Source organism: Chaetura pelagica, unplaced genomic scaffold (assembly GCF_000747805.2).
Source record: "Chaetura pelagica isolate M959 unplaced genomic scaffold, ChaPel_1.0 scaffold156, whole genome shotgun sequence".
Taxonomy (NCBI): domain Eukaryota; kingdom Metazoa; phylum Chordata; class Aves; order Apodiformes; family Apodidae; genus Chaetura; species Chaetura pelagica.
The window spans coordinates 1,536,037-1,551,076 of NW_009953694.1; the positions used below are offsets into that span (position 1 = coordinate 1,536,037).

Sequence of the window (15,040 nt, forward strand, 5' to 3'; positions counted from 1 at the left end):
ACTCAGGCTGTGCCCAACCACAATGGGCAGGGCACAGGATGCCTTTCGGGGCTCTTTCCCAGCCTTCATGTGACCTTCCTCATGGGTGTACCACTGTTTCCCTCTCTGTGACTCTCTTGAAAAGGATGTTTTGACACAACACTGAGTCATCAGCTGTGGAAAACCTGTACTTCCTTCAAACACCCATGTTGATGTGGGATGACAGAGGAAACAGGAACATCCGAGGCAGTGCCAGTGCCAGTGCTGAAACACAAAGATACATTTTGGGTCTGTGCCACTCCGCACTGCTCCTTGGGATGCTTTCTGGAAGCTCTTCTCCAGCAGGCTTTTCCATTTCTCACATAGAAAATGTACTCTGTCCCCAGACCTTGTCAACATTGCCTGCTGCAAAAATCTCTGCCACCCACCACCTTGTAAATTTTCAGAAAAGCATTATCTGCAGCTATTTACAGGAATTAAGGACCCATTTAATGAGTCCAGGTATTTGGTTGTACTGGGAAAATCCTAGTCTGAAGTACAGACTGAGATCTTGTGGAAGAAAAGCTGTTGTTGTGGCCTTGGACCAACTCGCCTCTCCTCCCAGGACACATCAGTATGACACACACTGACCAGGTTTAGCTTTGTTGTCTCAGACGGGTGAGAAGAAATGATGGCAGACAGGCTTGGCCAGCTGCTCTCTCCCCACAGGGCTACCTGTGCGTGACCTGAGCGTGATGCACCCAGCCCCTTGCCCGCCCCATACGGTGAGGGGCAGGGCCCCCATAACTCATCCAACGCCCACAGCAGCACAAGGTGAGCTCACTGACCTGTGAGCCTGCAGCCCCACAGGCACCAGATATCCGCAATGCCTGCTGGATTGGTGCTGTTGCTCACACATCCCTCCTGCCAGAGCCTCAATGACCAGGTGCTGCTGCTGACATCTCCTCTTCCCCAGGCAGCAGCAAGTGAGGATTGAATTTGTGACCTTCAGTGAGATGTATGTGAGGCTGGGGTCCAGAGCAGGCCAGTGTTGTCCTGTCTTGGTCTTCAGACATGCCTGAGGTTGTCCCTCCCCAGGGGTGTTGTGTCCTGCAGAGACAAGCCAAGGACTCCCAAGCTGTCTGCCAATTCCAATACAAAGAGGTAAGAGTACCTATATACCCTACTCTTTGTATCAGGACACTTGTGCAACTCTGGTGCCATTCAAGTGGTTCTGGTCACTACAACACAGAAACACATTTCACTGAGGTTCCCAAGAAGAAAAACACACATCTCCCCCTCTATTGTTTGTTGGGAATATATCTGATATCTTCGCTCCTGTGGTGTGCTTGAGCCCCAAAACTGCCCCAGCTGTACTAGTCTGAGCCTGGCAAAACCTGCACAGGGAGCAGCATCCTTGATGGGGGGCTCAGCTGCTGGAGGCAGAAGGGATGAGGTGCCCTGGCAGCCCCCTGGCCTGCCAGAAATGTGCCGCTGTCTTGCAAGGATCAAACATCGTCGTCCTCACAAATGGTTAACCTGCTGGGAGCTGCACAGCACTAATGACTTCACATGCATTTAATCAGCTTGGACTCCCAGAGCCACCTCCTCAGGAGCAGGAAAGGCCGTGTACCCCGGGTGCAAAAGCTCCCAAAGCCGCACCTCTTCTTACCAATCATTAATCACTGCCAGGCCAGCAACACGAGCAAGCGGCAAGCAAGCAGGAAAAGGCCAAGGCTCGGCAGCCCCCGCGGGAGCAGTGGGAAGCAGTGCTGACCAGTTCCCTGCGGTGGCAGCTCACTCTCTGACCACACTCTCCTGGGCGGAGGTGGCCTGTCCTGCACACGCTACCCTTTCCTTCAGGAAGGTCACCGGGTCCTGGAAGGTCTTGTCTGCAGCTGGGAGCTGCTGGGCTACGTGTGAAGCAGGAGGTCTGAAGAAGAGCTTCTACCTGGTTGGTGCCACAAGCTTCATCTCTTCGCCATGCGGCACGAGGCATTTTGGAGTGCCCTGGAATACACCTGCCGATTGCTGGGCATCTCCACTGCAGCAGGTAAGAGTGAGCTCACTTTTTCTTTGTCACTTAAAGGCACTGAGTGGGTGTCATGATCTCTGAGCTGTGTCCCTACCCTTGGTCAGGTGCAGCCACTACATCTCTCCCCCTAAAAGGGTGACAAGGAAACTTTATCCTTTTACTTTGGGACCCAGGGAGTGAGAATGATGGGTGCCTGGCCAGGCTCTTTGCAAATGCTGTGGGAGGCACAGTGAGACATCAGAAAAAGACAGCACTCAGCATGGCAGAGGACAAGCTAAACCACACATGGAAAATAAAAGTAAATAATATTCTTGTAGAACAGACATGGGCACAAGCAAGATGTGAATGAAGCTGAAAAACAAAATGCTGATAGCTGCAAAAAATAGCCAGATGACTCTGTGGGATGTGAAAATGAAGTAGAAGCAGCTTGCACTGTGTAGAGTGAGGTGTCCTGTGCCAGGCAGGGTGGAGAGGTCCCAGCCATGGTGGTACAGGTAGTGCCAAAGTGCTGCTCTGCCTCTCTAGCAACCTACCAGGGGGCAGGCTCAGGAAGCAGTTCAGGTTATAGCTGCAATGCAAACATAAATTCACCCACCTGGCTAGTTGCATCCTATCACCTGCTGCCAGAGGCTGCTTGGGACCGGTGTCCTCTGGGTTTTGTGACACTTCTGAGCACTTTTTTGCAGTGAAATGAAGTTTGCAGTGAAATGAAGGTGGTTTGAGCTGGATATCTCAGACAAAACATCTCACTCAGAAGGACTGAACTGTGGTGAATAACCCTCTTGCACTGGACATTTCTGGATAGGACATGGGGAAACAGCAAATGCAGATGGCTGAGGAATTCACTCTGCCACTCCTGCTGACTTGCTGTTATGGGGCAGTATAGGCAGTGCTCTCTGCTTCAGTTTCCCCATCAGTAAAGAAAAGATCAAAGTGCATGATTTGCCTCGAGGCTGCAGGAATAAACCAGAGGTTCCTGGTGAGAGGCGACTTGAGGTGCTGTCTGTGGTTCCTGTCGGATTCCAAGGAATTGCAGATTCAGACATAGCAAAGTAGGTCACAGCAGGTCATCCTACCTCTTCATTCCCTTTATCAGCAACAGACAACCATGAGAGACACTTTACTCAAGGCAGGGTCAAAGTAGAAAGTATACAGGTCAGCTGAAGAGAGCACAGGTCCCCAAGGACACCTAAAGCCGGGCTGAGAAGCTGGCTGTGCTCTGGAATGTCCTTGAAGTGACTGATAACGGGCAGAGATTGAGTTTATACATACTCCCAGTAGATAAGTGCACGTTATGATGAGACTGTAACAGATAAGAGCTGGGACACAGTTTTAACCACCAAATATAAATCTCTTCCTTTCTCCATCCCCATCCCCTTGGGCCAACATGAGCCCCATGCTGGTCATATTCTCCCTTGAAGCTCCAAGGAAACTCATAGAAAACTTCCTGGGAGAAAACACGAACTTGTTGTCATGGGAAAACTAAAGCTAGAACAGCAATATTGAAAGTATCTTACAATTTGCAAGTGTCTTAGTGAAATATGATATCTCTCTCTTTATCCTGCTTGTTTTCTCTTGACCATTTTTCATCTTCTGCACCCCTTTCTGTAGTTCTTGAAAAAGGAGCGTGTTTGTCTCTTTGCTGAGCATCACAGAGCGTAGACAGCTGCATTGCCTATCTCTGTGCTTTTCCAGAGCTCTGATGCATTCCTAGTTTCACCCGACTTTTTCAAAAGGCCAGTGAAGAATGGGAGGTGCCTGTGTTTTATTCTTCTACATCTCACTGGAGCAAGAAAACCGCTTGATGCAGTGTTTAGTGCCTGCTGACGTGTGTGAGGTTTTTGCATCAAATGGAAACCATGCAGAGGAGAACCCCATGGGTTTTGTTTGCAAAAAAAAAATAAAAATGAAAGGGAGAGTCCATCAGCCTCACTAATTGATTCTGAGAAGGCCCAGTCAGCTCCATAAAAGGTTAGCCACATCGTATAAGCCTCCCTTCTCCCAGAATCCTGGAGTGTAATGGCTGTCTGCAATGGTGGGGATACAAGGATTCTTTTATGTAAGAAATCAGACAACCCTGCTGCCAGCAGAGCTTGTGTAGAGTGATCAAACAGGCCCACAATTTGCTGCAGTGTTTGGGGCATCTCTGTAGTTCAGAGATTTTAGGCCTTGTGATTTCTGCATCTAGGAGAGACTCTTTTCTTACTTCTTAATTCTCATGCTTTCAACCCTTTAATTCCTAATCATGTGCCTTTAGCCACATGGCTTGGATAAGATCCAAATCAAGGCAGCAACTAGTCCAAACAAACACCTAGGAAACAGCGCTTTGCCTTTTGCAGATTCTTCATCCAAACAGCTTTGTGGATAAAGCAGAAGCTGTGCAAAATGAGGAAACTCTCCCATCCAGAGCAGAAACTCAAGTGTAACAGCCAAGATGTTGAATCCCGCATTCATCCACAGGGAATGAATGAACGAACAAAGAAGTGAAATTCACATTTGTAGGGAAGATTACAAAGAAGGGTTCTCAGTCACCAGATAACAAAGGACAGTACATTGCACATAGTATTGCACAGCTCACACAACTTCACAGCCCTCTGATGAGACTGATATCCCTGTGCCACTGCTCAAGGCTGAAGAGGCAGCCTCCACAGAGGAGAGTGGCATGTGGACCCCATGTGTTCCTCTAGCTGACAGGGGCCAGTAGCTGCAGGTGGGAACAAAAGCAAGACTGCAGCACCTTGATGTGGCTTTGCTTGGCCAGGTTGGGAGAGCTCTGTGCTCAGGCACAACCCTCAGCATTGACCCACCTCAGGACCTTGATGGACACTGATCTGCATCCTTGTTTGGGAGCCTATTACCCTTCTCCAGATGGGGCAAAATACAACTTACATTAGATGAAGACACTTTTAGCCTTGGCCAGCATGAATTCATCAGGACCAGTAGTGAACTTACTGAGCACCAGTGGATGGGCAAGGACTTCTTGGTGAGATGTGGAGATTTCAAATGTGGACAGGAGTGCAATGACCGATTTGCAATGCCCTGGCCATGAGACCTGGGCTCCACTCAGGCACACACCACCAGCACTTGTGCACCCTGACTGGCCAGTATCAGACCCAGCAACTTGCTGCCTTTTGTGTGAGGCACTTCATTTTTGCACCATTGTGGAAATAGTCTTGTGGAGAATTGAAGAATGTTAATGGAAATTTTCCATCTCCTCAAGCTATTGGCCCCCAACAGCCAGTCCAGGGGAGATTTTAGCCTTGCTAATACTCCTAATCCCCCACAAACTGACTCCCCAGTGTGCTGTGTGGATGGGGCACTGAGAGCATTCATTCCCTCTTTTTAATCTTCATGCTCCTGTTATATATTTTTTCTGTTTGGCTAACAAAACATCTTGATGCCATGACTACAGCCCATTGTGAAGGAAGCTGGCACATTTCCCCAGTTCTGCTGCTGCCCTGCAGCTGTGTTTTGGGTGCAGCAGGCCTGGGCAAGCAGTATGGGCAGGGGAGAAAGGTCAGCAGGTGCTGGAAGGACCTAGGCAGAGAGGTCCCCAGGGACGAGGTGGATGGGGCAGTAGGAAGGTAGTCCCTTTGGCTTACATGATGAAATGGCATGACAAGGGGTGGAAGGGACACAGGACACCTCTGCTCACCTCTCCCAGCTGTCCAAGGCCAGCTGGAATTCCCAGAGCACCACTCCCCAGCCCACGCAGTGGCAAGCCCCTGTGACAAGGCTGCAGCTGGGATGGGTTTCTGGGCTGTATGCCACAGTCAGCATTCAGCTTTGACCCTCCTGGGTTGGTGTGTCAGCATGAATCACTGGTGCTGGCAGTCCTAACGTGCTGCACAGCATAGGAGAAGCAGCCTTGCCAGCCCCTGGGGAAACCGGGGTATTGATCCTGGGAGTTGATGGAGACCAGAGAGCCTGGAACCAACTGTGCAGTCAGCATCTTTCCTGCCTTCTCTTTCTAGTGTTGATTGGTGTGGGCGTAGAAACTCTGCAGCGAGGACAGTTCAAAAGCCTGGCTTTCTATCTGCTGTGAGTATTGTTGACCTGGGAATCAGAGCTGGTGGGAGTGACATGTTTGACCCCTCCTCCATATCTAGTACCCAGACTAGACTGAAAAAATCAGCAGTGTGGAAGGATTTGGGGAATTGATATCTCCATGTCTAAATTCCCTGTCTAAGTAACCTATTTCTGTTAGAGAAAGCAATGCCACTGCATCACCCATGCCACTGCAGACTTAGGCAGGCTAGAAGAGTGATACTGGCTGCAAGGTGACCCTTGAAGGCAGAGAGGCTTAGAGCTCTCCTCCACAAACCAGCTGTTCAGAGGGTGTTCAGATCCCAGCACACAGACTCTGCTGTGAAATGGATAGTATGCCCTGGACCTCTATGCCCCTTCTACTACCCAGAGAGCATACTCAAACTCAGCCCTGCCTCCCTGACAGCTCCACCTTTCAGTTTTTCAGGGGTTGCAGTTACTGTCTGTGAAGGCTTCTTCTTTATCAGTTTGTTCCTGGAGATGTGCTTCACGTGAGTAGACCCTGCCCAGTCTTCTCCAGCCTTGGAGGGACCTAGAGCAATTTACCCCATACAAGCAACACCAGACCCAGCTGAGCTGCAAGTGCCAAGCCAGAAGTACCCTATTGCCATGACACATGGACTCAGTCACGGGGGAGGTAAATGGGGCCATGTCCACAGCTATATAAACCTGTGTTTTAACCCAGGCTTGTGCCATAGTTTGCTGTGCATCAGCATGACAAATTTGGGTCTGCAACATCTGTTTAATAGGAGTATGAAACCCTACAATGGATCGGCATTGAGGGAAGAGCCAGATCTCCAAAGTGATCTGAAGCTCCTTCCCAGAGATAACACAGAAGATTGAAGTAGAAAGGTGTTACATACTTTTCAAAGGCTGAGCACTCGGTGCTGTCTTTTAGCATAAACTCAAAAGCTCTGACAGCTTTGAGGTAACCCCTTCCTCCAGCAAATAGGCACTTGACCAACTGCCATTTGGGAACACACCAAGGAGAGACAGCCTGAGATGGCCTCTTCCCTCCAGGGGAGGGGCTCAGGCTTTGCTTACCTTGGCTGTCCAACACTGTTTTTTTGGGAAGCCAGAGTAAGGATCTGAACCTTTAGATGGGTGATAATTAAGTCTAAATCTTTATGCCATGTGCTTGGTACCCAGTCCCACAAGGACTTCTGTTTCTCTCCCCAGATATGAACCTGATTCCTTGGCACAGGACTGCTGGAAGCGATCTAGACGCCCAGGAAGCTTCCAGAAATTCCTGGGGTACACACTGCTGTCAGTGGCTTGCTTCCTGCATCCCGTCCTTGTCTGGCATGTCACCATCCCTGGTAAGGAGCAGGTGCTGGGGTAGAGAATAGTGCAGATGGAAGAAGAGCATGGTCTGCCAGGGCCAGAGAGGGTGGGGATGTGCAGGATGCAGATCAGTTGTGGGGACCACTGAGCTAGTTGGACCAGGTACTGCTCGGTGGGCTCTTCACTTTGCCCAATCCTCAGCCAACATGGCCTTCTCCCCAGGGTCCATGCTGGTGCTCACCGCCCTGGCCTACTTCTTGCTGAGCAAGAGGAGGAAGATCCCAGGGCACAAAGAAACGCATTCTCAGGTGGGCCAGTACGAAGACCCCTCAGCAACCATGGCAGGCCCAACCATTGCTGGTGATACTGAGCAGACCTACACCTTCCATGGAGCCCAGAGGGAACAGCACTGCTCACTGCTGGGCCACATGAAGAGCATCTTGAAGGGCAGCAAAGACAGGAACCCAGCTCCAGCAGCTTCTGCCCAAACGGTGGCCCTGCCAGCCCCACGCAAGCAAGTGCACTTCCAGGAGAAGGTAGTGCAGATCATCCCCTCTGTCAGCGAGAGCGTGGAGGATGTGGAGAGTGAGGCTGAAGAGACCACATCAGACACAACACCCATTCTCACTCCACCTGATACCACCATTATCCTTGCTTCCCCTACCTCCACAGGCCTCTTTTGAGCCCTCGGCAAGAAAAAGGACAGGGCAGACCTGCTACCTCTGCCACTGGCACCTCTCCCTGCCACTCTAGCAGCCAAGGGGCCCTGAGAAGGCTCTCTTTGCCCTTTCTGCCTCTGGGGTGAGAACTGTGTTGCTCCCTTTTCAAGGGGCTGCCTGAACTGCATGGTCCCACACCATGTGACAGGGCCAGTGGTGGTCCCCAGCCCATGTAGCACCATGCCCAAGGGACAGATAGTGGTCCAGCTGGGGTAGTGCCAGGATAGTAAGGTTTCTGCTCCTATGGCCTTGAGTGTGGGCCACACCTCTCTTACGGCATTACACATCACAGTGGCTGCTCCTGCCTAACATAACAGCTGTGGTATGTGCCTCTTATGAGGCAGCAGCTGGCAGGAGAAGAGACTGCCATCCCCCCAGAGCAGAGAGCAGCCTCTGCTTCAGGTAATTGTCTCCCTTCTGCCCTCATTGCACACGGAAGTGCTCACAGCTGGGACACATCTAACACACCTCAGCCCAGGCTGCAGGTTCCCCACAACACCTGCACTGACTGCAGCAGGCCCAGGGCATCCAGAACATTATTTCAGAGGTGTGCTGAGACCAAGTACACCCTTGGGGCTAGCACCTGCTAGTGCCCTCCCCTGACACATGCACCAAACCCAGCAAGGAAATCACCTCTGACCTTGGGGACACCTACACGGGAGCAGGGAGGACTTACTAGTGTCTCCTGCCCAGACTACCCTCTTGAGTTGGGATGCTGCAGTGACTCAGGTCATGAGGTTCTGCACTGCATTGGCACAGCAGACCATGCCCTGTGTGTTAATTATGGGCCTGAAAGGGCAAAGGCAGTAATAAAATTACAATGTTCTCTCCCTGGTCCGCTCAGTGCCAGCTCTTCCTTGAACCCTTCACCTCTGGTTTAATCCCTACAATATGTTCTGTCCATTGAGGACTGTTCGCCAATAATCAGGCATTTCTCTCCTGTTTAACTCATTCCCTTGGCTCTCTCCAACCTGAGGACTAAGACTTTCTGCTTCCAGATAGCAAATGCTGTCTGTGCCTGCAAATAACATCACTAAGAAACCCCCATCAGCATCAGGCAACTCTTCAGGCTGCACATGGGAAAAGCACAGGTGGTTGGGTTTTCTCAGACATGGGACATGAGACCACACTGTCACCACTGCTGGAATGAAGAGTTGCAGCTTCTCTGAGTCCAGACAGAAAACATTGGGGTGAGAAGGTGGTAAGGAGAAAAGATTCCCAAGACCTGCTTAGACTATTTATGAGGTAGAAACCAGTGAGACTGGCTTTTTTTTTTTTTCCCCCCTCTTGGAAATATATTATTTCTTCCTTTTAAAATCTTAGCTCTCTGAGTCACAATCACCGTGTTCATTTAGGAAAATGGTGTAGTTTGAAGTGTAAAAATGTGAAGTGTAAGTGTTCAAAAATCAGAAGGCAGTTTAGATAAGCACCCAATACTACGTTTTAATAAACTCTTTTTAAGACTCCTAATTTGGGAGATGGATGGGAAAGAAGGCAGAAGATATTGGCTCAAAAGGTCTGACTGCCTGTGTTGGTGATGAAACTGTCCACAATGGCAGCTTATGAACAGTTGTGCACATTTGTCTTTCCTACAGCCAAACACAAACAAAAAAAGTTTTGTTGCATCACCAACATTTAAAATGATAACTGGTATCAATCTGTTCTAAACACGATATTTGGATTAGAGAGCTCCCCATTTTGGCTGCACAGATTAATCCTCCACCCTGTAATTGCATGCTGGGGAAGAGTCACGTACACATCTGCCTTTAGGGAGGTTTTGTACCTGCAAAAACATCTTCAGAAAATGGTGCATGTTTACAGCCAAGCACTGCACAACTGATAGCAGCAAGCCCAAGATCCAGCCACAGCTCCACCCTCAAGCTAGTGTATTCATCACATTAAGAAATAAAAATAAAGCAATCTTCTTCTAAAGTTGGTAGCCAAAAAGCATATCTGCATCAATAAAGGCCCTAACCCAGCTATGTTAACAGAATACCCACCTTGCCAACTCTGCCTCAAAAAGCTGTGCTCAGAACTGGCTCCCCAGCTCAATCTCACATCTGCTCTGCTATTCATAAAATCTTAGAATCATCAAGGTTGGAAAAGACCTTCAATATCATCATGTCATTAGCAAGCTCAGCTTTCTGCATCATCCAAGGTTTTTCATTGAGCACTACATAACTAATTACACACAGAGATAAGGTTTGTTAAAAATGGAGTGTTCCCAATAGATCTGCTTAGGAGAAAGAGGCCCCATTTCTGTAGCTTTCTCTCTAGCCCTGAGCAAAGCTTCAGGACAGCCTGGGTGGGGTTAGCTGCTTTGCAAGAAATTTCACCCTTCAGCTCTTACTCAAGCAGCCCCAAACTTCATACAGCTGGGGCATTGGGGCCAGCTGGCAAAGGGAGAAGCAATCAGTGAGACCACCTGTGGCACCTTGAAGTGTGTGTGGAATAAATTTCATTGCTTTATGAAGTGCATAAAATTAGTTTATAATCATAAGAATCTGCACAATTAGGTATTTATGGTTTTTAGGCTCATCTTTCAAAAATCTGTTGTAGCATTGCTTTAGGAAACCACACTGGGTGTGTCACCCCTGCCAAGGAGTCTGTCTGTATATCCCTTCACCACTCATCCCACTCTGGTGCTCCTTTGCTGACAGACCTCATTAGCTGAAAGTACATATAATTAGGAAAAAGAAAGTGGGTAGCTATCTTCTGGGGTAATAAGCAAAATAAATTAATGAAAATAAGAGACAGCCACAAAATTAAGGAGATGGGGGATAAAAGCACCCTTTTCAGAGGCAGCAGGTTGTTAGAGCAGCTCAGCAGCTTAAACAAATACAGCCCTATTCTTTCTTTAAAATCCCAGTGCAAAGGAAACTTTCAGCCTCAGGGGGTGTCAGATGACTTAGCAAACAGTAAGTACTTCTGTGTTGGCCCCTCTCCCTATGTCTAGCTGTGAGGGACATCTCATGGGCTACTGAAACAAGAGAGATGCTGTAGAGACACTGGCTGTGGGAAACTGTACATGAAAAAATCTCATTTATGTGTGGCAATTGCATGGAAAGAAAAAGAGGAAGAACTTGACACAGTTAACTGTGCAGTGATATCTGAACTTGAGCTGCCTGAACTGTAAATTCACACAGCTATATAATTTTTGCTTGCATTACATTTAATTCATGATACAGCTAATCCATTGAGATTAAGACATTGAGCTAGAGTTGAATGTATAAAGCTATAAACTCCTATGGATTCACATGCTGAAAGGAAAAAAAGATGAATCAACCAAAAGAAATATGTGTTTAAGGTGAAATTCTGTGAAGCAAGCCTAGCAGAACTAGTTTTCTTCAAAGTTTCCTCTGAAGATTTCCCCATATGAGGAAAAAATTGCCTGCATTGGACACACTGTAATGGCACTTGGAAGCCACCATCACGACTTCATGAACTAATATATTATAAACAATTTAAGTTTTATATGAAGGCAAAAATAGATTTCAGTGCAGGCTGGTTATAATTGCTCTTTGCCTCCAGTGCACACTAGCCTGAGCAACCATTGCATAGCCCCAAAGGCAGGTACACCTGCCCCACCATGGTGCTCCCACCTTGCTGCAGATGCTCAGTCACCTTCCAAACTCCTTAGCTTCCTCCAGGGACTCTGGGTCTCAACTTCTCTAAGCACTTCTCCCCATTAGAAACATGAATATGAATGTTTTACCCATACAAGAGCAGTGTTAGGAAAATACAGTATATTTAGAGAGAAAAAAGTGTTCAGTTTCTGTCAGTGTCAGTATGAGTATATTTAGAGAAAAAGTGTTCAGTTTCTGTCAGTGTCAGTATTGAACCAGAAGTTCCTAGCTCATACCTGCATGTGCAACACTCACGGCAGCACTGGTATTGGCATCAGTGGCAACGGAGGCTCCTAATTCAATACTGAGTTATAGCCTCCACATGCTAAAGAGGAGCTGTGTCCGTGCAATTACAAATGGTGCATAATCACACATCTGCAACCCTATCATCCTCAGCCCTATGCCTTCTCCCATCCCATTCAGGAGATTTTCCCATGTGCTAGACCAGATATGCAGGTTCCATTTTGTCTGGACTCCTGCACTTCGTGCTGTGAAGGAAATTACACAAACCAGAAACCAGGTTCCAAATCTGTCTAGGATTTGTTGGAGCTGCCAACTGCCTTAATTTCTTGGCATGGGGTGGGCAAAAACAGGAATCAGGCTTCCAACTGCCATGCATCAGCTTGCATACTTGTGCTGAAATGACTGCACTTAGGTTATATCCTAGTGAAAGATTAAGGTACCTTTAGGAAATTAGTTCTAGGTAGCTATTCATGCAGCATGTGGCTACCAAATCCTGTTTTGAAGCTCTAGGCTCTATGGAAAATACCAGGAATCTGATTTTCCAGGCCAGGTCTTTGGGTCACAAACTAAAGAAGGAATCCATATTTCAGACAGAAGAAGGGGAAAAAGAGAGAGAGAGAGAAAGAAAAATATTGACTTGAATAAGATTTTTTAAAAAGAGGAGTAATGTTTTCTGGCAGCTCCTCCTTCTCATCCCAGCCAGTATCTAAAAGGGACATCATACAGCACAGGCAGAAGTTGTGAACAGCATCTTAACACTAATCCCCATCCCACTCTCATATTTTTGTTCTACTCAGCCTCTTCCTCATCCCAACCTTTTCCACCCCAGAGCTTGCCTTATTCAGAGAAGATATTTAAAACAGAAATATCATCCTGATCAATCTATACTAAACAAAATTATACATTCTGTGACATGTTTGCACTATTCCTCTCTGCCCTAACTCTTTTTTAACTGCCTCCCTCCCAAACTCCCCTGTAAGAGGGGCTGGGTTTGGTACTAACACAGGTGCCACACAGCTCCCTCCTGGCACCCCGCACCTTGGCTGATGCATTGCCCACTGCACCTGCGTTTGCTCTCTCTTGAGCCACACTTGGCAGCTGCTGTTTTGGGTGAGGCTTTCCACACTGCAGAGGGAGAACACCTAGTTGTGCCTAGAAGGAAAGAAGGCAGCAGCCACAGCAGAGAAGCCTGGTGAAAGACTACTTGGCAGCCTGAACTAACTTGTTTAGTTATTGTGTTGCTTTAGGGAAAACCTCGCCTTTCAACTTTTGATGCCTCCTGATGTGCTACTGATTTTGCACCAAAAAATTTTGTCTTTTCAGTAATGTTTTGTGCTGAATTGTATTACTTCCTTCAGGAGCATGAGAAAGTAGCAGTATACAACTGGTTGTATAACCAACAAGTGGTTGTTGCTCTACTTTTCTCCATTTCAAGGTGCAGATGTGTTACACGACCCAGATCCTCTCCATGCTTCCAGGTTCTGTGAGTGAAGTCAGGTGGGCCAGGCAGCATGAATCTCTTTCCTGGCCACATACAAATGTAGCAGCATGGTACAGAAACTTGATCTGGGAGGCTCTTGAGGGGAAGGGCTTGGGATGGGAATTACACCTTTCAGCTGCACCTTCCTCTCAAAAACTGAGGTCTAGGCATGAAAGTGAACTCTGTCTTATTCCTCTCAATTATTATTAATCACTCTCAGCATCTGCTTCTCATGCAAGGATCTGCAAGCTCAAAAGGAATCATCAGCTGCATGAATGGAAATCAGTGTCTTCTCCAGCAATAGATGTGTTATGTGTTTCAAATTGGGACTGCATGTGATCACACTGTAAAAATATGACAATCTCACTGTCAACATCTCTCATGCGGAAATACCATATGCAGGAAATTGCAAACAAATTACTGCTGACTGGTTTGGAAATGGAGAATGTTCTGCTGTTGTTGTTAGTTCTCCTGGCTCTTATCTATCACATTTATGCTACAATTATTTATCAACACCATGCTAACTTGTTTTATGATTTCTTCACTTCTAACTAGTAGTCACAAGCACAAACATTTCCACATTCAAGATGATTCCTTCTAAATCAAAATTACAAATGAAAGCACAACATAGTCCTTTTGCTGATGTTTTTATCAAATAGTTGTAACTGAAAAATATCTTTAGTTTTCATATCCTGATATTATTAATAAGATTCATAAGATTGCTGTTAATACATGTATTTGTTTTCCACTTACATAGTGGAAATCCATTTTCAACCATGGAAAAGCTGACACAAGATGACAAAATGTTTATTGCTTTGTGTCCTGCAGCTGCAATTAAAAATGCTACTAACCCATTAATTACGGTATTGCCTTTTGCTGAGACAGCACTATGTGTGTGAATTACTCCATCAATAGTGAACACTGCAGTTTTACGAAATGTATCACTTGATACAAAGTACCAGACAAGGCAAAGGAAAACATATTGTACAGAATTTAAATTGCCGTGGTAATGTTATTACAGCCACTGTGCTGGTTCTGCCCTGTCCTGTGTGCCATTCTGGAGAGACCCTCTTGTTACCTGCTTAGAGCTGTAAACGACAGCAGAGAAATACTGTGTTCAGCTCCAGCTGCCTGCCTTCCTGCTCTGGCATTTTCTGAGGTTTCCAGTCTTGTGTGGCTAACTTTTGAAACACTCGTACAGCCACCCAGAACTGCATGCAGCTACCATGCAAAAGCTTAGTTTTATTATTCAATATTTTTATTTTACTAAAATAATCACTAGATTTACTGACCCACAGGTAGCTATGTCATCAAAACAATTTTTGAAAAAAGTGTCAGAAAAATCAGCTAAGGCAAAGTCTTAAACCTTTTTAATAAGATTTTAACTCCCATGTTACTGGCATTCAGATGAGCCATTTGGATGGATATTTTTCCTTGCTAATGAAGATTGTATGTCTCAGGCAAACACAGTGAAAATTACAAGTCGAACAGAATGAAATAAAACCTAATCTCTAGTATAAAATAATTAACAATAATTTGTAAACAAATTTTGCAGAGTTTTGATGTAACAGTTATTACAAAATATACTTTATTATTATCCAGTTATTATAAGATATATATAAAATATATATTATTATAAAATAAATCG

General features: G+C 46.7%; 1 protein-coding gene across 1 annotated transcript; it reads left to right on the plus strand.

The window, feature by feature from the left end:
• The first annotated feature begins 1,941 nt into the window (after positions 1-1,941).
• Positions 1,942-8,007, plus strand: TMEM72 (transmembrane protein 72). The gene is made up of 5 exons (XM_010000349.1): positions 1,942-2,011; positions 5,968-6,034; positions 6,460-6,531; positions 7,220-7,359; positions 7,547-8,007. The coding sequence occupies exons 1-5, from the start codon at positions 1,942-1,944 to the stop codon at positions 8,005-8,007; spliced, it is 810 nt and encodes a 269-aa protein (XP_009998651.1).
• The last annotated feature ends 7,033 nt before the right edge of the window (positions 8,008-15,040 follow it).

What these genes read in the sequence shown, in the direction of transcription:
- TMEM72 (XM_010000349.1), top strand. Translation starts at nt 1,942, where the DNA reads ATGCGGCACGAGGCATTTTGGAGTGCCCTGGAATACACCTGCCGATTG. An exon ending in GGGCATCTCCACTGCAGCAG is followed by an intron (nt 2,012 to 5,967) that starts GTAAGAGTGAGC and finishes TTCTCTTTCTAG; the next exon opens with TGTTGATTGGTGTGGGCGTA. An exon ending in TTCCTGGAGATGTGCTTCAC is followed by an intron (nt 6,532 to 7,219) that starts GTGAGTAGACCC and finishes TTCTCTCCCCAG; the next exon opens with ATATGAACCTGATTCCTTGG.